Raw genomic sequence first — 25798 nt, 5'->3', positions numbered from 1 at the left:
TGGGGGGCAGCAGGAAAGGAGAGAAGTAAAAAGACTGTGGGCATTGGTGGAATAGACGATTGTGTAGTGCTGAAATGGGAACAGGAAAGGGGCTGGATGGGTAAGGGCAAAACTAACAAAGATTGAGACCAGGAGGTTAATGGGAATGTAGGCTATATTGCAGGGTGAGTTCCTACTTGTGCAGTTCAGGAAAGCTGATTTTGGTGGGGAGAATCCAAATGTCACAGGCTGTGAACCAGTCATTGAAATGAACATTGTGTTGGGCAGCGTGCTCAGCAGTGGGGAGGTCCAGCTGTTTCTTGGCCACAGTACATCGGAGGTCATTCATGTGAACAGACAGTTTGTTGGTTGTCATGCCCATACAGAATGGAGCAGAGTGGCTGCAGCTTAGCTCGTAGATCACATGACTGTTTTCACAGGTATCCGTGTCTTTGATGGGATGGATGATGTCTGTGACCGGACTGGAGTCTGTGGTGGTGGGAGGATGTATGGGACAGGTCTTGCATCTGGGTCTATTACAGAGATATGAGCCATCAGGCAAGGGATTGAGAGCAAGGGTTGTGTATCGATGGATGAGGATATTGTGTAAGTTCAATGGGTAGTGGGGAGGGTGATTATGGTCTGTGAAGGCCTCAGTGAGACCCAGTTTTGTACGAAAACAAATCTCCCATGCCGTATCTCTCCAGTCACCCACCACTTCCCGAAGTCCCACTGTTCAGCAACAGAGGAGCATTCCTCTTCTGACTCAGTACCACCCAGGACTGGAGCAACTGAATTATATTCTACGCCAGGGTTTCGACTACCTCTCGCTATGCCCTAAAATGAGGAACATCCAACCCATGATCTTTCCCACCCCTCCCACAGTGGTATTCTGCTGCCCACTGAATCTATACAATATCCTCGTCCATCCCTACACAACCTCTGCTCCCAACTCCTTGCCTCATGGCTCGTATTCCTGTAGTAGACCTAGATGCAAGACCTGTCCCACACATCCTCCCAGCACCACATTCTCCAGTCCAGTCACAAGCATCACCTATCCCACAAAATGCAGGGCTACCGGTGAAACCAGATATGTGACCTACAAGCTAAGATAGCTGGACCACCCAATTGCTGAGCACGCTGCCCAACACATTGTTCTTCATTTCAATGACAGCTTCACAGCCTGTGCCATCTAGATTCTCCCCATCAACACCAGCGTTTCTGAACTGCACACTTGGGAACTCTTCCTGCTATATATCCTACATTCTCGTAAACCTCCTGGCCTCAATCTTTGTTAGTCTTGTCCTTACCCATCCAGCCACCTTCCTGTTCCCATTCTGGCACTACATAGCCCTATATTCCACCAACGCAAACGCATCCACAATCTTTTTACTTCTCTCCTTTTCTGCTCCCCCCACCTTGTCCCTGTAAGCTTCCACAAGTAGCACTTTACTGTCCCCCACTCCTACCCTGCTATCCCTCCCCCCTCTCTGCCCCAGCCTCCTCCTTACCCCCACTACCCAGTTGCTTCTCCCACCATGCACTGCTGCTCACAGCCTGGCCTCTGCAGCCAGAGACTGTGGTTGTGTGTGTGAATTGCATCAATTGCATGTGTGCGTGTGAGGTGTGTGTGTTTTTTGTCTGTTTGCAACTAAGGCCTTGTTGGCTGAAAGCTCACTCTCTGACAGTCTTTTAGTTGTGCCTATCTGCAACTCAGCATCTCCGCTATATGGTGAGTAGCAGCTATCGTTTTCCTAATATTGTTGTAAAGCTACAGTTAATACGCTGGAGTTGTATTTAAACATTAATGAAACTTTTTTGTGAAAAGATACCGTTACATATTCACATAATAAGACAATTTATAAACTACATCCTGCTCAAATCAAACAATGGAAAGTCCAGGATGCTCAAATATTCAGTTCATCATTCACTAAATCTTCAGCTGAATAGTAGCATCACTGAAGCAGAACGTGCAGCTTTCTCTTCAGTGAATCTTGGTTCATACCCAAAATTTCTTGGCTTTTAATTTGTTATACATTTTCATTCTCATGTACTGGGAGTCTGAGCAAGTTTAAATGATGAACAGGGAGCACTTTTTTCTTTTTTTTAAATTTCTTGTATTATAAGTGTGAACAAGCAGTTCAGCTTGTATAATTCTAAAGTGGTATGCAAACAAATGATAATTTAATAGATATATAGGGAGGGTACTGTTAATAATTTCAGATTTTTAAACAATGAGCAACATGGTTTCCTTGGACGCACAAACATAATTCTTTTCTGTAAAGTCAGTATGTACATTAAGTTGCTTGAATATCACAAAAAAACAATACCATACCTTATAACTGACTGGAAATAGCAATGGTATGCAATTTTCCTTTTGTCTGTGTCATTGGCTTTTACCAATATTTTCATTGCAAATGCAAAGCTATATAATTTGTTTACTAGATATCCCACATGTTTGTTCCAATTTAAATTCTTGTCTAGATTTAATGCTAAAAAATTCACAGAATCCACTTCTTCTAGATTTTGATTTTTGTGGTTTATTTTAATTTCCTGGTGTGTTGACTGTTTTGATTTGAGCTGGATCACATGGGTTTTTGGGACGTTCAGGGTTAATCCACTGAGATGAAGCCATGTTTGTAAATGACCTTTTGTATTGATGATGCACACAGGGATAGTTTCTGGCTCACAATCCTCTATTAATACAGATGTGTCATCTGCAAATAAAACTGATGGGGCAGTTATACTGATTGACAGATCATTAATGTAGAATTGAAACAATACAGGTTCTAAGATAGAACTTTGAGAGACACCTTGTGTTACTGTCTTCTATTTGAAAGAATAATTTGCTGTGCAGAGACAACCACTCTTTATTTCATTCTGCATTTATGAATTTCTTTCTCTTTTGTTAGCTAAATTTATTTACATTTTGTCAGTACTTCTCATACTGATTTGCTTGTTACACAGGCTACGTAAGAACATGAGCTCAGCTGTAGCTGTAGGAATATCTACTGAATGCTTTAAATAGCAACCAAATAACCCAAAAAATTAACCTGGGCCCATGTCCCCTTTAGACCATTTTTCTGTGTTGCTTGTGGCACACATCTGAAATATTAGTAATAAATTTTCTATATAGAAGCTTATTTTCATAGATCTTTATATACAAATGACCCTTAAAGTTTATTAGATGATAAACTTACGCAAAATTTTGTCAGAAACGCTGATAAATACAGAATTTATCTTACAAATATGCTTGGTGATTCATAAAAGCATTTATTTGCTGCAAGTTCATGCTAGTCAGGACAACAAAGCATGCAAACTCACAACGCCCATTGCCTATCTGAACAGTGTGGATTCTTTATTTGCAAACATTTCATTATTCAGTTTAAGAAAAAACACAAGCAAATGTTCTTCACAGCAAACACACTGAGATTTTGAGAAGAAGACTTTAAATATTAACACAATAAAAAAGTTCAGCAAACATTAAATATGATGAAGACAAAAGCAGTGATTTACACCAGTGAAAATTCACAAAAAGCTCTGTCTAATGTTGTCCTTGGATGAGGCAGAACTAAGTAACAGATAAGATGAAGAAGAAGAAGTAAAGAAGGAGGAGGAGAAGAACATATTTTACAGAAGGAAAGCATGTATGTGCATATCCAAATATAAAACACCAGCTTCAGTGCACACAAAATGCCATGCCAGGAGCTCAGGGTCAGTGGGCGAAGAGCACATTAAGATCAGCTCACAGGTACATTTATGCTGTAAAGGAGTACACCAACCTCGAAGGCAAAAGATTTGCAAGTGAGAACTTCTGATTAGGACACACAGTGAGACATTGGAAAAAGTCATCCTTCACATCCGGTGTCTCCGGGCTAATATCTTCATTGTAAATATGACGCATGAGTTCCAAGCGATGTCTACAATACAGGAAATGATGCTGTTAATCACAAAAAGTGTCAAATGCACACTGAATAGAAGAACACCTGTACTGCAGACAGAAGTAACACATAAAATTAAATGCATGGTTTAAATGATGATCAACTATGCAGTATCTTTTGCCTTGGAAGTTACTTTTCCTTTTAAAAGCCAAAAAATCACCTCACTTGTAGTTTCTGCCACAATAATATTTGACTACAGAATCAATCAATTTCTGCCTCTAACAGTTACATCACTATTATTTTACAACATTATTTTCCATTGTTAATTCCCTCATGCAATTAAATAATTTTATCATTTTTTGGATCTGAAATCATTTTGAAGGAATTACATTGATTGTATATTTAAAAATGTCAACATGAATTTCATACATAATACACAAAATCAGAACACACTCAACACAAATAAGACATGGAAGAAATGAAAATCTATACAATACGACAGGTAAAAAAAAAAAAAAAAAGAAAAATAACAACAGCACCCCAATATCTACTGTTTGCACTAAACACAATAGCATGAAGAGCATTCAGTTGAATTCCTCTCTCTAATTTATGAGTATCCATTTTCCATTGGATTTATCTTCCATGATAAAAGCATCTGATTTACTTTGCTTCCCTTTCATTCTGTAATCCAGTGCTCGTTCTCCTTTGTTGCAGTTTATCAGGTCGAGTTTCTCCTTTCACCATTTGTACATTCTCTTTCTCTGCTTTTTCTTTTCTCTTCTTTGTGCCCCTCTTGTTAGTGCATTCCACCTGCATACCATGTACCCTCCTGAGACACATTGTTCAAAAGCTTACAAAGTATCATCCTTTTTGTGTGCCTCTCTGGTGCTCATTACCTCTAAAATATATCAATCACTATATGCACAAAGAAAGAAAAGCTTTCTAAGACAATGATTTGCAATTAACGGGCTTTATTTTTTATATACATAGCAAATATTTTACTTTAATTTTTCTTTTCCATCACATGTATTATATTCTTGTGCTTGTAACAACTATTAACTAATGCATTTGAGAAACAAATTATCTACTCATCACTGAATCTGTGTGGAGAATATTTCTCTTTCCTTATATCATCCTTTGTGTTCCATGTAGGATTTTCCATTAAGGATAGAGGATGGGAAAAATAATATAAACTCATTAAAAATGATCAAATATCCTGGGGTATCAGTGTATATAAAACCTGAATGATATTTAACAGGAAGTCTTCCCATGAAGAAACTGTTCTTGTGGTATGCTGGAAGACAGTAATGGGCTTTTGATTATTTTATCAAAATAAACCACAAATCTTTTGTTAAGATTAAAATCTGGCTATTATGGAGACCAGGGAAAACATGTTATTTAATCCTTACACTTCTCAAACAAAACTTTTACACTTCTAGCCATGTGATTTGTATGCATCATTACCTTGAAAGTTGAAATCTGCTGCTGGGAGTAATGCTTGAGCAACTGAATGAACACTGTGAACTAAAATGGTTTCACAGATCTTAAAAGTTACCATTATTTTCTGTGAATACCAGGGCATGAGCACCCAAACCATCATACAAGTGGAACTTTTCCAAGTGTTTTTGCTCTTCCTTGATGAAAGAACCTTTGATTTTGAAAGGTAGCTTTTGTCTCTCTCTCTATCATGCTAACACTTGGTAAGTGGAAGTGTTTTCTACATTTGTTTCATAAACTATGAAAAAAGGATTACTTTTTGGCAGTGCACTCAACATGCAGCTCTCTTGGAAGTGCTAGCACAAACAAGTCATTGAAACATCAACATGGTATATTGTGATGGAGGCAATACTCAGTACTTATAGATACATACATGTTTCATAAGTTACCTTAGTAACATTTTTATTTTTTTGGTTGCCAATGTGTTCTGACTGAGTGAGCCTTTCATTTACTTCCCAGTCCTTAACTTGTCCATCTGCCTTTCATTACGAAACATAATATGGTAACAAAAGATTCACATTGAAGTTCATTTTTGTGCAATATTATTAACTTAACAGCTGGGTTATTGTTTTATCTTGTGCTAAATTTGGCACTGATATATAGAAACTTGATGCAACAAAGAACAGTGGACCAACAGTACAAATTTACCTCAGTTTCTCGAGTGTCCAGTAATGTGTTGCACCATTCTTGGTATCCTGTACTTCAACAGCAACAATGGTTCGTGGGTAAGGACGCTCATCGTCATCATCATCATCAACAGCTGGTAACAGGTCAGCAGGGAGTGGAGAGTATAGAGTATCTGTCAAAAGTGTGAACTGAAATTGCACCTGCAACAAATTAATATTGATTAGGGTGTGCTGAAGTCACATTTTTTTGGTATCTGCAAATACTATTTCACAAAATAATATAAATAAAACTGCCATTAGTTTCAAAAAAGTGTTTCATAAGTTATGTTTATGGACCAAAAAACTCCCTTGATATTTTTCAAATATTAATGATATCCTTATTGTGTTTGGAAAGTAGTCAGTGAAACTCATTAGACAGATATAAAAAAGAAAATTTTAGTGCTCTAGAGGAAGAAGACAGAGATTTAGGAACCAGGTTTTAAATTGTAAGACATTTCCAGGGGCAGATGTGGACTCTGACCACAATCTATTGGTTATGACCTGTAGATTAAAACTGAAGAAACTGCAAAAAGGTGGGAATTTAAGGAGATGGGACCTGGATAAACTAAAAGAACCAGAGGTTGTACAGAGATTCAGGGAGAGCATAAGGGAGCAATTGACAGGAATGGGGGAAATAAATACAGTAGAAGAAGAATGGGTAGCTTTGAGGGATGAAGTAGTGAAGGCAGCAGAGGATCAAGTAGGCAAAAAGACGAGGGCTAGTAGAAATCCTTGGGTAACAGAAGAAATATTGAATTTGATTGATGAAAGGAGAAAATATAAAAATGCAGTAAGTGAAACAGGCAAAAAGGAATACAAACGTCTCAAAAATGAGATCGACAGGAAGTGCAAAATGGCTAAGCAGGGATGGCTAGAGGACAAATGTAAGGATGTAGAGGCCTATCTCACTAGGGGTAAGATAGATACCGCCTACAGGAAAATTAAAGAGACCTTTGGAGAAAGGAGAAACACTTGTATGAATATCAAGAGCTCAGATGGAAACCCAGTTCTAAGCAAAGAAGGGAAAGCAGAAAGGTGGAAGGAGTATATAGAGGGTCTATACAAGGGCGATGTACTTGAGGACAATATTATGGAAATGGAAGAGGATGTAGATGAAGATGAAATGGGAGATACGATACTGCGTGAAGAGTTTGACAGAGCACTGAAAGACCTGAGTCGAAACAAGGCCCCCGGAGTAGACAATATTCCATTGGAACTACTGACGGCCGTGGGAGAGCCAGTCCTGACAAAACTCTACCATCTGGTGAGCAAGATGTATGAAACAGGTGAAATACCCTCAGACTTCAAGAAGAATATAATAATTCCAATCCCAAAGAAAGCAGGTGCTGACAGATGTGAAAATTACCGAACTATCAGCTTAATAAGTCACAGCTGCAAAATACTAACACGAATTCTTTACAGACGAATGGAAAAACTAGTAGAAGCCAACCTCGGGGAAGATCAGTTTGGATTCCGTAGAAACACTGGAACACGTGAGGCAATACTGACCTTACGACTTATCTTAGAAGAAAGATTAAGGAAAGGCAAACCTACGTTTCTAGCATTTGTAGACTTAGAGAAAGCTTTTGACAATGTTGAGTGGAACACTCTCTTTCAAATTCTAAACGTGGCAGGAGTAAAATACAGGGAGCAAAAGGTTATTTACAATTTGCGCAGAAACCAGATGGCAGTTATAAGAGTCGAGGGGCATGAAAGGGAAGCTGTTGTTGGGAAGGGAGTAAGACAGGGTTGTAGCCTCTCCCCGATGTTGTTCAATCTGTATATTGAGCAAGCAGTAAAGGAAACAAAAGAAAAATTCGGAGTAGGTATTAAAATTCATGGAGAAGAAATAAAAACTTTGAGGTTCGCCGATGACATTGTAATTCTGTCAGAGACAGCAAAGGACTTGGAAGAGCAGTTGAATGGAATGGACAGTGTCTTGAAAGGAGGATATAAGATGAACATCAACAAAAGCAAAACAAGGATAATGGAATGTAGTCTAATTAAGTCGGGTGATGCTGAGGGAGTTAGATTAGGAAATGAGGCACTTAAAGAAGTAAAGGAGTTTTGCTATTTGGGGAGCAAAATAACTGATGATGGTCGAAGTAGAGAGGATATAAAATGTAGGCTGGCAATGGCAAGGAAAGCGTTTCTGAAGAAGAGAAATTTGTTAACATCCAGTATTGATTTAAGTGTCAGGAAGTCGTTTCTGAAAGTATTTGTATGGAGTGTAGCCATGTATGGAAGTGAAACATGGACGATAAATAGTTTGGACAAGAAGAGAATAGAAGCTTTCGAAATGTGGTGCTACAGAAGAATGCTGAAGATTAGATGGGTAGATCACATAACTAATGAGGAAGTATTGAATAGGATTGGGGAGAAGAGAAGTTTGTGGCACAACTTGACCAGAAGAAGGGATCAGTTGGTAGGACATGTTCTGAGGCATCAAGGGATCACCAATTTAGTATTGGAGGGCAGCGTGGAGGGTAAAAATCGTAGAGGGAGACCAAGAGATGAATACACTAAGCAGATTCAGAAGGATGTAGGTTGCAGTAGGTACTGGGAGATGAAAAAGCTTGCACAGGATAGAGTAGCATGGAGAGCTGCATCAAACCAGTCTCAGGACTGAAGACCACAACAACAACAACAACAACAACAGAGGAAGAAGAAAATATGAGTAGCAAACATATGTTCATCCAAAGATTGGCTATAGTTGATGATAAAGTAGAAGAATGTCATCTTTAATGAGAAAATTACAAGAATATGTTTTAAATGTCTTCTGAATATTCATATTTTCAATACTGCTCAGTGAAGTTCTGGGATTACAGTCAACTGGTCATGCCAGAAGTCTTAATTTTACTACCAATTTTCCTTCTCTTTTGCTACAGAGAAATCATAATATTTGCATGAAATAAAGGGGAATATAAACAATTGTGACTCCATTCAGAACTAATGTGACTCCTCCCTTATATGAGTCTAAAGTGTTATAATTAGTTAATTATCTGAGGGAAGATTTCATCATGGGGAAGACCTTAAACTATGGCTAAAAAATTCATTGCACTACACTGTTGTTTACAGGCACCAGTTCTACAGAGATATTTGGAGCTCTACTTGTTTCCTCGTTTATACTTGTTTCATCCTTACTGAAAACAAAAATGAGAAATTTAACAGAATGTGTGGTAAAAAAAAGTAGAATCTTAGAAGACAAGGCGAGTAAAGAGACAACACTAAACTTTTATAAGATTATGGCAGTATCATTAGGCATATATAACACTAAAATCATTGGCCCTCAGCCATTATTAGCAAAGAAAAAAATAAAATTCAGACCCAGAAACAGAGTTTATTTGATCAGATACAAACTGCTCAAATAACATTTTGCACCACCTGTGTTTGTGAACATGTGAGGTCTTAAGATTTGAAAGGGTAAGATAATGAAGGGATAAGCCTTATGAAACTTTAATAAAAGTAGCATGACATACCCAAAAACCAAAATTAAGGCAGTCGGTTTGAAAGTGCAAATCTATGTGCATACGTGAAATTGAAATATGCTACTAGGAAAGTCCAGTATTGTGTTGTCCCATCCCGAACACAATAACATGATTGGATCCTTCTTGGCACTCTGTCCAGAAGGTTGTCAAGATGTTGGTTGATGTTCAAGCCTGCCTCACTAGTCGATGTTGGTTGACGTTCAAGCCTGCCCCACTATTCAACTGCAGCCCTTCACAAGTCATCAAGTGTGTGACGAAGGTTCCTGCGACAACATACTGAAAGCTTCAACTTGTCTCAAGTATGCTCACATGCTCAGTTGGTTCATGTTACCAGATCCTGGAGGCAATTTCATTTACTCATTTAGTTGACTCATGGCTCCAGGATGCAAGTGTTCACAAGGTGTGCCTGGCACAATCATTTATTACTGTCTTGAAAGATGAACCCATCACTAGAATGTTGACTGTAGGGCTCACAGTAAGTTGGAAGATCCTGTTCCGAAACTGCAAAGCATTCAAATTATTGATAGCTGAAGAGACACTCCAGACATCTGTACATGATACTGCCTGACTCTCCTGCCTCCTGACACTGTGGGACTGCATGCTTGGGCTGTGCATTGATACCTAGATGCTTCCATACACTTTTATGACAATCATCAGGCATCACACAAATCCTGCACTTTTTGGTGAAGAGGATTCGACTCCATTGATCCAGGATCCATCCCTAGTGTTATCTCGCCTATCTTATCTGCATACCCTGGTGCTGAGGGGTTTGTACTGCTGTTTGTAATGTGTGCCTTTGGGCCAAATTGATCGTGTGTCGGTGGTTGTATACTATATACATCAACAGACCCCTCCCATGGCAGTGCGTAGTTCTGTTGCATTCCCTTCATGGTATTTATGAGCCATAAGTTGTTGATAGCGATCACCAGTTAATGTTGTTGACTGTGGACAAAGAAAGAGGCATATCTTCAACGTTTAGTGTGTCATAATATCAGTTGAATGTTCGAGTATCTTCACTGTAGTACACTTATATGGCAGCAAACTTATCAAGATGCTATAAAGTGACAAAGTGTGCACAATCCAAAGTCGAAATGATTTTATGAGGCATGTCAATAGACTCAACAGTTGTCGAAAGCTGGTTTACCCCATCCACAACTGAGATATTGTATGATCTACTGAACTATACTTAGAATGCAGGTTTACCTTAACCTCCAATCAATATACAGGTGACTGTATGTATCCATTTTCTGGGGTCAAAAGAGCACTCGTAAAGAGATTAATGGGGAGGGGGGGGGGGGGGGGCTAAAAAAGACCTATAAAAGTCGTGTGGGTAATGGAAAACTTTTTTTTGAGCACATTAGATGTAGTGAGAAGAGATAGAACATGTTCAATATTTTCTATTTTCTCTGCTAAAAAAGGAACTCTTTGTTTCAGAAGATAGAAATGTTGTTATTTATTTTCAAATGTTTCTGAATTGGGAGTTGTGCCTTATGATGATGATGATGATGATGATGATGATGATATGGTGGTGTGAGTGCACGACAGCACAGTCTTGTGCCTTCTGGAGGTAAATATGGACAGCCGATCCATCTCTGCTCTCTGCACATCCTGCAGGCAATTATGTTTGTGAAACTAAATACAGAACATAATACAATGTACATCACTACAACAAATGAGGAAGGGAAAACTTGAACAGAATCACAGATAATAAACTGCACTCCATATTCAATAGGGATGATTTTTCGAACAGACTACCATCTGATTCTAAGATAGCTAATTTAAATATCTTTAAGAATAAAGTGTAGAATTTAGTAACAGAGAAATGCTGTTATTCAGTAAAAGATTTCAAATTGTAGTGTCTGACTGAAGAAAAATCGTTTAATACCTAGAGCCTAAAATCACGTTACATCAAAAGTAGTGGATGTCACATGCAGAACAGGCTTGTGATGCTTTTTTTTTTTTATCAAGATCAATGTAACGTGCAGACACTTTAATGTGGAGTTGGTCACCAAGCTGTGTCAGTGATCAGGTCTCACCTCTCATGTACAAACTGGTAGCTTACACCCACGATATATGCTTCCGTGAAACCAAAAATGATCCATGATGGTAATGATAGCCAGTTCTTTTTGCTGTCATGAGAATCATACTGGAATCTTGTGAGGGATATGGAATAATCTCCTCCCTCATTCCATAATAATAATAATAATAATAATAATGATAATAATAATTAGCAACACACAACACAAAGCAAAGTGAAGTACACAGTGCATATTGATAACAGCTACCACAATTTTCCTGAGTCCAGCAGTGCTGTACATAAGGTAGTACAGGCCTGACCCCTTCTGGTGTATTAATGCAACCATAGTTCAAAAAACCCTCCACCTTAAACTTCCATGTTAAAAGGTCCACACACAGACCAGCCTGGGGGGTTTCTGCAGAGTGTGCATGTCGAATGCCAGGTGGAAACCTTGACATGAAATGAAATCTGAAGTTAGCAACAGGTAAAAATTCCTTCAAATAGGAGATGATAACTAACTGAAAATTAAAGTAAAAAAGCCAAGTTTCATCCCTAAAAAAATTATCAGTTTATAGACGGCTCTGTGGTCAGGGCAACCACAGCTGTGGTAGTACATTTCATAGCAATAACTCTGTAAACAGTTGTATCTTGAACCAATTTTATTAAGGCACTACAGGTTTCATGGTTGTAGCATCATCAGATGCATATCTACATAACAAGAAATAAGCAAAGGCAGTGACTGAACCCCTAAACATATAATACCAGAGCAAAAAGCACATAATTATGAGAATAGATAAAAACACAAGTGTACTTACAAAAATTAAAATATAGTGAACCACATGGAGGACAAGACAGAAGGCTCTACCATCATAGTTAAACCATAATGTCCACTGGGCAGAAAGTCAATGAATAAAAAGATGGATAGTGGAAAACAGCCTACATTATAACCAAAGAGTGAAAGTGAGACACTAGACTAAAAGCAGCATATTGTTGAGGCAAGAAACAGAAGAGCTATCAGTGCATCAGCAGAGGACAGAGCCACTTTGGCGAGCTAGAATTATGGCCGACTGCACTGTATGTGTAGAGCAAGGCAGGGAAACAAAATGTATGGCCCAAGTTGCAGGCTCAAAGAACACCACACCATGACATGGGTTATGCAAAACAAAAACCGTACCCACTATGAGCATAATGTGGAAGATGGAGCTTCCTTACATAAATCCTGACGAAATAAATGTAAGAAAGCACTCAGATACCATGTTTGCCAAAACACTCTTGTTTACTTTTCTCAGTTTTTAACAACAAAATGATGAATTTCAAAGTCTGTGCCTTCTCTGATCAATATATTGTAATTATTGCTGTTGAAATAATTCGCAAAGGATGTAATTATATGATGTGGTTCTGTCCTAGAATTTGCATTTCATTTATTATAGCATTATGTTTATCTTTACACAATTCTACTTGCTGACAAATTTCTCATCACATTAATAATACGAACAAAGGTACAATCTCTCACCTTCTTTTTCAGCTCGACAGAGATGGCGTTAGCCTCCTTGAGGAATATGGCGTTTCCCCAGAGGTCGTCACGTAGAGAGGTGAACTGATGGTACTTCCACTTGCGGAAGCCCCACGCGGCCAGCTGGTACTGTCGGTCACTCCAGTTGCACTCTGCGTCAAACAAGGGGTTGACTGAAATGCCAGCAGGCAGTCCACAGTCAGCAACAACACCCAGCAAGACTCAGAGTTTAAAAAGACACTTAACTTAACAGAGCTTCACACACGCTCATGCGACAGTGCTCATTATCTGGGAGGCTTACTGGGGGTGCTTTCAAAAATAAAATAACAAAACTCAAAATAATGTTTACTGGCTTTATATGTATGTAATACACATAGTTTACAGAACAATTATATCTAATAATAATTTTAGACTACATATGCACATAAATATTAGACACAACTAGATTGTACACTACACAGCATACTTTAATTTATTTTAATGGCGTGCAAAGCTCCTGTCCAAAATCCCGTTGTGTATCTGTTCATTAGAGATCTACAAAACTCTGAGAGTTGATGAGGAACTAAAATGTCAGGAAGCAGTAACGGAAACTCAAAATTTTATGCTTATGCATGCTAGAAGCAGAAAAATATTCATTTTAGTAATATGAAAGAGGTGGACATATTGGCCTCTGAAGTAAAATTGTAATACAAGCTGTACAGCTGTAACATTCCACGAAGGAAGAAAATGGCATTAAATTACTCACCAAATATATCCTCTTCATTATTAAAATCTTCTGGAGTATAAGAACTATACATTGACATAGTCATACTCTGTTCTTCAACTTGTTTCTGTAGTGCATCAATTCTGGCCTCATAGTTCTGAATTTAAAGAAATGATTAAATCCATTAAATTGTACAACAGAACAAAAGAAATGCTAAAACAAAACATCAAATTGTGCTAAGTACAGAATAATATGCCGAGTGAGATCATCGACACGTAAAATGAATTTAATGATATACCTGAATGTTTTATATGTTCTTGCGAGTCAAAAAATGAAAATCCAGAACTAAGATTACTTTATGTTTTGCTATTTAGCTCACGATATTATATAAACAATAGATAGGGCAAAAAAGTAGAAAATTAAACAAGATTTCCAGTACCTGAAAATTTCACTTTTCACGTGAAACTTCAAATCAGGAACTATACAAATGCACATTAAAATTAAGTGGTCTTAAATGTGCCAAGACAACTAGGGGAAAAAAGAAATTAAATTAAAAACCAATAGCAACACAAACAAAGCTGAAAGAGAAGATCTAATGAAATGTGAAATGCAAGAAAGATTAAGAAGAACAAGAAACCATTGCAAGAAAACAAGCACAACTAAATTGCTCTCTGTCTCTCCACCCCCCCCCCCCACCCCCCCCACACACACACACACACACACAGAGAGAGAGAGAGAGAATACATAAGATTATTATATTTTTGTACACCAGACATGAATTATTTGAGGGAAAACCATTTTGGCCATTCACATGATACTAGAAACAAAGAAAATTTTATGCTCCCATCCACCACCTCACACTGCATGCTCAGGGACCTCAATACATAGGAATGAAAATTTGTAATAAATTAAAAGGGAACAAGCTGATGCAGATGAATTTAGGTTCACTTAAAAGAAAGCTATATGAGGTACTCACACTGGAGCGTTATTACTCAGTGGATGAATTCATGCAGGACAAACTGGAAATTTGAGCTGGATACAATGTGTTACACATTCCAAGAACTATCCTTATAGTGTTATTATTTTTAGTGGTAAAATCATTGTAGCTGTAGTATCAATTTTTGACATGTCTCCTGTACGCAAACCAAATGGATTGTTAATGTATGTCATGAGATGGGAAAAAGAGAGAGAGAGAGAGAGAGAGAGAGAGAGAGAGAGAGAGAGAAAGAGAGAGAGAAGGAGAATGAATGAACATGTATAGGAATAGGTAATTACTATTGCAAGGAAGTGAAATATAACTATATATAAGAAGGTCGGGCAGGTAGGTTAGAAAATTTAAAAAGGGAAATAGATAGGTTACAGTTAGATATAGTGGGACTTAGTGAAGTTCGATGGCAGGAGGAACAAGACTTTTGGTCAGGTGATTACAGGGTTATAAATACAAAATCAAATAGGGGTAATGCAGGAGTAGGTTTAATAATGAATAAAAAAATAGAAGTGTGGATTAGCTACTACAAACAGCATAGTGAATGCATTATTGTGGACAAGATAGACACAAAGCCCATGCCTACTACAGTAGTACAAGTTTATATGCCAACTAGCTCTGCAGATGATGAAGAAATTGATGAAATGTATGACGAGATAAAATAAATTATTCAGGTAGTGAAGGGAGACGAAAATTTAGTAGTTATGGGTGACTGGAATTGGTCAGTAGGAAAAGGGAGAGAAGGAAACATAGTAGGTGAATATGGATTGGGGGGAAGAAATGAAAGAGGAAGCCGCCTTGTAGAATTTTGCGCAGAGCATAACTTAATCATAGCTAACACTTGGTTCAAGAATCATGAAAGAAGGTTGTATACCTGGAAGAATCCTAGAGATACTAAAAGGTATCAGATAGATTACATAATGGTAAGACAGAGATTTAGGAACCAGGTTTTAAATTGTAAGACATTTCCAGGGGCAGATGTGGATTCTGACCACAATATATTGGTTATGAACTGCAGATTGAAACTGAAGAAACTGCAAAAAGGCGGGAATTTAAGGAGATGGGACCTGGATAAACTGAAAGAACCAGAGGTTGTACAGAGTTTCAGGGAAAGCATAAGGGAACAATTGACAGGAATGGGGGAAAGAAATACAGTAGAAGAAGAATGGGTAGCTCTGAGGGATGAAGTAGTGAAGGCAGCAGAGGATCAAGTAGGTAAAAAGACGAGGGCTAATAGAAATCCTTGGGTAACAGAAGAAATATTGAATTTAATTGATGAAAGGAGAAAATATAAAAATGCAGTAAATGAAGCAGGCAAAAAGGAATACAAACGTCTCAAAAATGAGATCGACAGGAAGTGCAAAATGGCTAAGCAGGGATGGCTAGAGGGCAAATGTAAGGATGTAGAGGCTTGTCTCACTAGGGGTAAGATAGATACTGCCTACAGGAAAATTAAAGAGACCTTTGGAGAGAAGAGAACCACTTGTATGAATATCAAGAGCTCAGATGGCAACCCAGTTCTAAGCAAAGAAGGGAAGGCAGAAAGGTGGAAGGAGTATATAGAGGGTTTATACAAGGGCAATGTACTTGAGGACAATATTATGGAAATGGAAGAGGGTGTAGATGAAAATGAAATGGGAGATAAGATACTGCGTGAAGAGTTTGACAGAGCACTGAAAGACCTGAGTCGAAACAAGGCCCCGGGAGTAGACAACATCCCATTAGAACTAGTGATGGCCTTGGGAGAGCCAGTCATGACAAAACTCTACCATCTGGTGAGCAAGATGTATGAGACAGGCGAAATACCCACAGACTTCAAGAAGAATATAATAATTCCAATCCCAAAGAAAGCAGGTGTTGACAGATGTGAAAATTACCGAACTATCAGTTTAATAAGTCACAGCTGCAAAATACTAACACGAATTCTTTACAGACGAATGGAAAAACTAGTAGAAGCCAACCTCAGGGAAGATCAGTTTGGATTCCATAGAAACACTGGAACACGTGAGGCAATACTGACCTTACGACTTATCTTAGAAGAAAGATTAAGGAAAGGCAAACCTACGTTTCTAGCATTTGTAGACTTAGAGAAAGCTTTTGACAACGTTAACTGGAATACTCTCTTTCAAATTCTGAAGGTGGCAGGGGTAAAATACAGGGAGCGAAAGGCTATTTACAATTTGTACAGAAACCAGATGGCAGTTATAAGAGTCGAGGGGCATGAAAGGGAAGCAGTGGTTGGGAAAGGAGTGAGTCAGGGTTGTAGCCTCTCCCCGATGTTATTCAATCTGTATATTGAGCAAGCAGTAAAGGAAACAAAAGAAAAATTTGGAGTAGGTATTAAAGTCCGTGGAGAAGAAATAAAAACTTTGAGGTTCGCCGATGACATTGTAATTCTGTCAGAGACAGCAAAGGACTTGGAAGAGCAGTTGAACGGAATGGACAGTGTCTTGAAAGGGGGATATAAGATGAACATCAACAAAAGCAAAATGAGGATAATGGAATGTAGTCAAATTAAATCGGGTGATGCTGAGGGGATTAGATTAGGAAATGAGACACTTAAAGTAGTAAAGGAGTTTTGCTATTTAGGGAGTAAAATAACTGATGATGGTCGAAGTAGAGAGGATATAAAATGTAGACTGGCAATGGCAAGGAAATTGTTTCTGAAGAAGAGAAATTTGTTAACATCGAGTATAGATTTAAGTGTCAGGAAGTCGTTTCTGAAAGTATTTGTATGGAGTGTAGCCATGTATGGAAGTGAAACATGGACGATAACCAGTTTAGACAGGAAGAGAAAAGAAGCTTTTGAAATGTGGTGCTACAGAAGAATGCTGAAGATAAGGTGGGTAGATCACGTAACTAATGAGGTATTGAATAGGATTGGGGGAGAAGAGAAGTTTGTGGCACAACTTGACTAGAAGAAGGGATCGGTTGGTAGGACATGTTTTGAGGCATCAAGGGATCACAAATTTAGCATTGGAGGGTAAAAATCGTAGAGGGAGACCAAGAGATCAATACACTAAGCAGATTCAGAAGGATGTAGGTTGCAGTAGGTACTGGGAGATGAAGAAGCTTGCACAGGATAGAGTAGCATGGAGAGCTGCATCAAACAAGTCTCAGGACTGAAGACCACAACAACAACAACAACAACAACAACAAGGAGGGAAAAAATGTTACTTGCACTACAAACAGAACAGGACCAAGGCAACTACTGGGACAATACAAGTGAACTGCACTGGCAAAATTTTTACCTTATGGTCATGTAGCTACCTTTTTTTTTCTTTTTTCTTTTTTTTTTTTTTTTTTTTTTTAAATAATGATTGATAGTTGCTAATATAATCCACAGAAGGATTCTATCACAGTCACATCACTGTGGTACTGTATTTCACGACTAGTTCCACACCCCTGAGGGATTCCCCCATTGTGGTGATATGATGAATATATCTGAATGAATCAGTTGCTAGAATGACTGATTTTGGCAGAACAGGAAGTAAATGGTTTCATTAACGTGCAGAATAACAGAACCAAATCCTACAATTGTTACATCATATAAGCAGAGACAAGCCCTGGACACTGCTAAAACAAAATTATATTTTTCTTTAAAGTTGAATGAACTAAAATGCACAGAAATGCAATATCAAAGTTTTCAGATTTTCATAAGAAATACGATTTATTTTAAATTTCCATCCCATTTGTGCCTTTTATTTTTCCTGAGTAATGTCAACTTGCTGTTGAGTCAGACAGTAGCGCCATTAACTCCCACTCAGCTGTGATGGGTTTCAGTCCAAATTCAAGTAATTATTTCAATAACAATGTTTCTATATACAATTATCTATTTGTAAATGCAGACAATGTTGCTTTGAGTCATTTATACAACATTCAGATACATCTCCTAGAATTCATTACAGAATTCTTTATTAATCATTTAGTTGGGGAAGTTTATGTTCTTTTCAGAAACACTACTTTCAGTTTGTTCTTGTTGCTTTTTGACAAATCTGTTCTAAACAGGACAGATGGATGGAAGGAGGAAGAAAGATTTAAAATGTTAAACGTCTTGTTGATATCAAAGCTATAAGCGACTGGATACAAGTTGAAACTAGACAAGGACAGGAAAGGAAATTGGATGTGTAGATGTAGATGGTCTATTTGAAAGATACATCCCTGCAATTGTCTTATGTAATTGGGGAAAAATATAGAGAACTTATACCCTGAACAGCCAAAAGGGCATACAGCCAAAAGGGCATCTGAATCCTACTGCTCTGGAATGTGACAATTTGCTTGATTGCTGCTTTAACACTAACACTTTTTCGTTTTGTGTTCCATAGGCTGACATTACTTTCATTTTATGGGGTTTGAGAAATGGCAAATGTGACAGGTTGCAGGTAGGAAAAATGCATTAATTTACTGTTGACTTATATGGCAGTTTGTCAGACAACTGGCCCTCTCATCCCACATGATCCAATTTTATCAGTACACTAACTCCGTACATCACTCATTATTCTCCAACTTCAATCTCTCATGACTTTTAAGTCTTGTTCTACATATTCCCTTCTGTAACATTTTTAACTACACTATTCGCTGCCAACTCCCTCATCAATCAGAACACTTATCTCATAAGCCCTTTATTTGCACATTACCATGATGTGAAAGGGTTATAAGTTTTTCACATATTATAATCCCTTTCCCTTTCTATTCCCCTTAAAAACAATTGTTTTTCATAATTAATTTAAGGAGTAAAGGTGACCACTTCCATACATACTGTAAGAATGTATGTATGTATGTATGTTCCACTCTCCTCCTAAACCACAAGAACAATTTCAACCAAACTTGGTACACATCTCACTTATTGTCTGGATAGTATCATTATGGGATAAGAACCACCTATCTATCAAAGGAGTGAAGGTGGGGGTGAAAACAAAGTGTAACCCAAGACACGTGAATACCCAGACATTTTTTCTCTTGTCCAGTGTCTGAGAATGAGAACACTTAGTGACCTGTAAAAAATTTTATACTTAATTTTGAACCTTTATAAAACTTTTTCTCACTGCTAAAATGATGAAAGGAAAAAAGTTTACCACTTATTAATTTTTGCTGTTCATGCAGTAAAACTGTCACATCAGGTATGATGTTTTAATTCATTACTTTTTTACTACCAACTGTATTTGCAACACACTTTGCACACAGTATTCATATATATCACTGAACATAACTGCAAAATTATATCATCGTATGACACAGTTCTGGAGATATCATGTCATAAACACTGAGATGTGTGGAAAAAATGCCACATCATGCATGATGTTTAAATTTATTATTTACTTGCTACTAATTCTATTCATAACACATTTTGCAGACAATATCCACATATGGCACTGAATGTATCTACAAGGTTATATCATTATAGGGGACATATTTCTGGAGATATGACATCATAAACATTGAGATGTGTGAAAATGAAACTGCAGGGCGAAATTCGCTAGAGATACAGGTGAAATGGATTAGGACATCTTGGGTGGGTGTATCAGGTTGTATTTTCTTAAAACCTTTAATGTAAGGATATGAATCAGTTACGAAATCATATAGGAAAGAAGAGACAGGAAAGAAAAGAAATGGTAGTCACAAACAAGCCTCTTGCAACAACATAAAGACAAAACTGGTATTTAACCTTACATAAATCAAAATGTCAGATCCCTTAATCGGGCAGATAGGTTAGAAAATTTAAAAAGGGAAATGGATAGGTTGAAGTTAGATATAGTGGGAATTAGTGAAGTTCGGTGGCAGGAGGAACAAGACTTCTGGTCAGGTGACTACAGGATTATAAACACAAAATCAAATAGGGGTAATGCAGGAGTAGGTTTAATAATGAATAGGAAAATAGGAATGCGGGTAAGCTACTACAAACAGCATAGTGAACGCATTATTGTGGCCAAGATAGATACGAAGCCCACACCTACTACAGTAGTACAAGTTTATATGCCAACTAGCTCTGCAGATGACGAAGAAATTGAAGAAATGTATGATGAAATAAAAGAAATTATTCAGATTGTGAAGGGAGACGAAAATTTAATAGTCATGGGTGACTGGAATTCGAGTGTAGGAAAAGGGAGAGAAGGAAACATAGTAGGTGAATATGGATTGGGGGACAGAAATGAAAGAGGAAGCCGGCTGGTAGAATTTTGCACAGAGCACAACATAATCATAACTAACACTTGGTTTAAGAATCATGAAAGAAGGTTGTATACATGGAAGAACCCTGGAGATACTAAAAGGTATCAAATAGATTATATAATGGTAAGACAGAGATTTAGGAACCAGGTTTTAAATTGTAAGACATTGCCAGGGGCAGATGTGGACTCTGACCACAATCTATTGGTTATGACCTGTAGATTAAAACTGAAGAAACTGCAAAAAGGTGGGAATTTAAGGAGATGGGACCTGGATAAACTAAAAGAACCAGAGGTTGTACAGAGACTCAGGGAGAGCATAAGGGAGCAATTGACAGGAATGGGGGAAATAAATACAGTAGAAGAAGAATGGGTAGCTTTGAGGGATGAAGTAGTGAAGGCAGCAGAGGATCAAGTAGGTAAAAAGACGAGGGCTAATAAAAATCCTTGGGTAACAGAAGAAATACTGAATTTAATTGATGAAAGGAGAAAATATAAAAATGCAGTAAGTGAAACAGGCAAAAAGGAATACAAACGTCTCAAAAATGAGATCGACAGGAAGTGCAAAATGGCTAAGCAGGGATGGCTAGAGGACAAATGTAAGGATGTAGAGGCCTATCTCACTAGAGGTAAGATAGATACCGCCTACAGGAAAATTAAAGAGACCTTTGGAGATAAGAGAACCACTTGTATGAATATCAAGAGCTCAGATGGAAACCCAGTTCTAAGCAAAGAAGGGAAAGCAGAAAGGTGGAAGGAGTATATGGAGGGTCTATACAAGGGCGATGTACTTGAGGACAATATTATGGAAATGGAAGAGGATGTAGATGAAGATGAAATGGGAGATATGATACTGCGTGAAGAGTTTGACAGAGCATTGAAAGACCTGAGTCGAAACAAGGCCCCCGGAGTAGACAATATTCCATTGGAACTACTGACGGCCGTGGGAGATCCAGTCCTGACAAAACTCTACCATCTGGTGAGCAAGATGTATGAAACAGGCGAAATACCCTCAGACTTCAAGAAGAATATAATAATTCCAATCCCAAAGAAAGCAGGTGTTGACAGATGTGAAAATTACCGAACTATCAGTTTAATAAGTCACAGCTGCAAAATACTAACACGAATTCTTTACAGACGAATGGAAAAACTAGTAGAAGCCAACCTCAGGGAAGATCAGTTTGGATTCCGTAGAAACACTGGAACACGTGAGGCAATACTGACCTTATGACTTATCTTAGAAGAAAGATTAAGGAAAGGCAAACCTACGTTTCTAGCATTTGTAGACTTAGAGAAAGCTTTTGACAATGTTGACTGGAATACTCTCTTTCAAATTCTAAAGGTGGCAGGGGTAAAATACAGGGAGCGAAAGGCTATTTACAATTTGTACAGAAACCAGATGGCAGTTATAAGAGTCGAGGGGCATGAAAGGGAAGCAGTGGTTGGGAAGGGAGTAAGACAGGGTTGTAGCCTCTCCCCGATGTTGTTCAATCTGTATATTGAGCAAGCAGTAAAGGAAACAAAAGAAAAATTCGGAGTAGGTATTAAAATTCATGGAGAAGAAATAAAAACTTTGAGGTTCGCCGATGACATTGTAATTCTGTCAGAGACAGCAAAGGACTTGGAAGAGCAGTTGAATGGAATGGACAGTGTCTTGAAAGGAGGATATAAGATGAACATCAACAAAAGCAAAACAAGGATAATGAAATGTAGTCTAATTAAGTCGGGTGATGCTGAGGGAATTAGATTAGGAAATGAGGCACTTAAAGTAGTAAAGGAGTTTTGCTATTTGGGGAGCAAAATAACTGATGATGGTCAAAGTAGAGAGGATATAAAATGTAGGCTGGCAATGGCAAGGAAAGCGTTTCTGAAGAAGAGAAATTTGTTAACATCCAGTATTGATTTAAGTGTCAGGAAGTCGTTTCTGAAAGTATTTGTATGGAGTGTAGCCATGTATGGAAGTGAAACATGGACGATAAATAGTTTGGACAAGAAGAGAATAGAAGCTTTTGAAATGTGGTGCTACAGAAGAATGCTGAAGATTAGATGGGTAGATCACATAACTAATGAGGAAGTATTGAATAGGATTGGGGAGAAGAGAAGTTTGTGGCACAATTTGACCAGAAGAAGGGATCGGTTGGTAGGACATGTTCTGAGGCATCAAGGGATCACCAATTTAGTATTGGAGTGCAGCGTGGAGGGTAAAAATCGTAGAGGGAGACCAAGAGATGAATACACTAAGCAGATTCAGAAGGATGTAGGTTGCAGTAGGTACTGGGAGATGAAAAAGCTTGCACAGGATAGAGTAGCATGGAGGGCTGCATCAAACCAGTCTCAGGACTGAAGACCACAACAACAAATCAAAATTACATTTAAAGGGGCATAGAGAAGAGGAAGAGGTAGAAGGTTACACATGGGTCATGTAAAACCTAACTTGTGTCTTTCTCGTAAGATATCCTGAAAGCCATGGATTAAAGCAGTCAGGCTGATGCAGTATTTCTTGACTTCCACAAAGCATTTGACTCAATATCACACCTACACTTATTATCAAAAGTATGATCACATAGATTTTAGGCAGAGTTTGTGACTGGGTTGATGATTTATCGGTATGAAGGACACTACAAGTTATCTTGGATGGAGAGTCATTGACACATGTAGAAATAAATTCAGATGTGCCTCAGATAAGTGTTTTGGGTTCCTTGCTGGTCATATTGTATCTTAATGACTTTGTAGACAATATTAATAGTAACTTCAGGCATTTCACAGATGATGCAGTTATCTATAATGAAAGGAACAACACAGGAAGATTGAGTTTAGTGTCTTGTTGACATCGAGGTCACTAGAGATGGAGCACAAGCTCGGATTGTGTCAAGGATGGGGAAAGAAATCGGCCATGCTCTTTCAAAGGAACCACCCCAGCATCTGCCTGGAGCGATTTAGCGAAACCACGGAAAATCTAAATCTGGATGAGGTTTTGAGCTGTCGTCCTCCCAAATGTGAGTCTAGTGTGCTAACAACCATGCCACCATGCTCAGTATATATAATGAAGTACTGTCTGGGGAAAGCTGCATAAATATTGATCAGATCTGATAAGATTTCGAAGCGGTGCCAGTGTTGGCAATTTGCTTTAATGGGTCAGAAATGTACAATTTTGCGCTTCATGGGGGGGGGGGGGGGGGGGGGGGGGGGGGGGGGGGAAGAAGAAGAAGAAGAAGAAGAAGAAGAAGAAGAAGAAGAAGAGAGAGAGAGAGAATCATAATACTCTACAATTACAATATCAATGACTCATAGATGGTAGATGGAGTCTGTAAGCTCATACAACTGTAACAATTTGTAGGGATATGAAATGGAATGATGACATAGGATCGGCTGCAGGTAAAGAAGGAGCCAGAATGCAGTTCATTGCTAGACTACTAGGGAAGCGCAATCAGTATACAAAGGGGATTACTTCTGAAACAACTGTGTGACCCATTCTGGAATATTTCTCAGGTGTGTGGGAATTGTACCAAATTGAACAAATGTTGGATATTGAATGTCTAAAAAGAAGGGCAGCAAGAATGGTTACATGTTTGTTTGACCCATGGAAGAGCATCACGGGGATGCAGAAAAAAACTGACCTTGTCATCTGTAAGTACTGACTGTATACCCAGGCCACTGAAACATGTCAGTTCAAGGTCACTCCCCAAGCACCGTAGAGATGGTAATATAACTAACAAACAAGCGAGGAATGCAAGGCACCGTGTCTTCTGAGCCAATAAGAGCACCGAACAAAAGCCAGTTCCAGTGTCGATGCTACCACGTTGCTGGCTTCTGTGTAAACATTGTATGTTAGTGCGCGAACGCCTGCTGTTGTGTTGTGTTACCACCTCGACTACAGTTTTTGTTTGTTAAACAATGTCACCAAAACGATGTCATTCACCAAGCGGTAATCCATTGCACCCTGGAGTGCCATTAAATAGTCAGGCTTTGGAACTGCTATAGAGGACGCATGAGTTTTACGAGAAAGAAAAAGAATTTGTTTCTGTTCATGGGTATGTGTCAATTCCTGCCGATAAAGTTTTAGAGCATACCTCGAAAACTCCAGGACTCCGTGAAAGAACAGTTCTAAGGAAAGGGGTGCTACTTGAAGACTTACAAGACAGTGAAATGAACCATGTGGAAGAGAGCCCCCATGGGAGAAACAGTGTGTTTTTAAGTACTCTGGGAAAGAAAAAAAAAGCAATATGATGTGATTCTTCAGCTTCTTCTAGTGCATTTGTTGCTCGAACAGTCCACGGGTATACTGCCAGTTCATAGTGTCCAACAATATTTCGGCGATCAGACATGTCGCCATCGTCACGGTAGTTTAATTGCTCCAGTTTAGTGTTCCGACAGTGTTTGTGATGGATAATGCACTGTACCATTCCATGATTTTAGATATAACTCCCATTACTACTGAGCATAAAGAAACTATGGTGCAGTGGTTGCAGGCGAGAGACATTGCTGTGGACCTGAGCATGACAAAGATTAGATTAGATTAGATTAGATTAGATTTACTTTCATTCCAATTGATCCATAGTGAGGAGGTCCTCCAGGATGTGGAACATGTCAGAAAAACAACAATACATGACAAATATTTAAACTAAAACAAATAAGCTAATGTACCATTCCACAGGTCCCAAGTGGAATGATCGTCATTTTTTAATGAACACTAAGAGTCATTTTACAAATACTATTGCACTGAATTTAAAATAAAAAAGTTTTATATTTATTTATAAGGTAAGAAACATGTAATACAACTACTGTAATACTTATTTACAATGAACACATTACTGCACTGAAATGGTGCAGAAGTTAGATTATACTTACACACACACACACACACACAAATTTTCAGTGAACACATTACTGCACTGAAATTGTGCAG

General features: G+C 38.3%; 1 protein-coding gene across 1 annotated transcript in view; it reads right to left on the bottom strand.

The window, feature by feature from the left end:
- The window catches only part of LOC124777969 (kinesin-like protein unc-104), a 348239-nt gene that overhangs the window by 107654 nt on the left and 214787 nt on the right, over nt 1-25798 (bottom strand). Inside the window, exons 16-19 of the mRNA XM_047253531.1 lie at nt 13786-13900; nt 13041-13213; nt 6006-6184; nt 3762-3899 (exon numbers count right to left, since the gene is read on the bottom strand). Coding sequence (XP_047109487.1) covers nt 3762-3899; nt 6006-6184; nt 13041-13213; nt 13786-13900 — 605 coding nt within the window. The remainder of the gene's footprint in view (nt 1-3761; nt 3900-6005; nt 6185-13040; nt 13214-13785; nt 13901-25798) is intronic.

The sequence above is a fragment of the Schistocerca piceifrons genome, chromosome 2, assembly GCF_021461385.2.
Source record: "Schistocerca piceifrons isolate TAMUIC-IGC-003096 chromosome 2, iqSchPice1.1, whole genome shotgun sequence".
In the NCBI taxonomy this organism is placed as follows: Eukaryota; Metazoa; Arthropoda; class Insecta; order Orthoptera; family Acrididae; genus Schistocerca; species Schistocerca piceifrons.
This window is presented reverse-complemented; position numbering and strand designations above follow the sequence as displayed.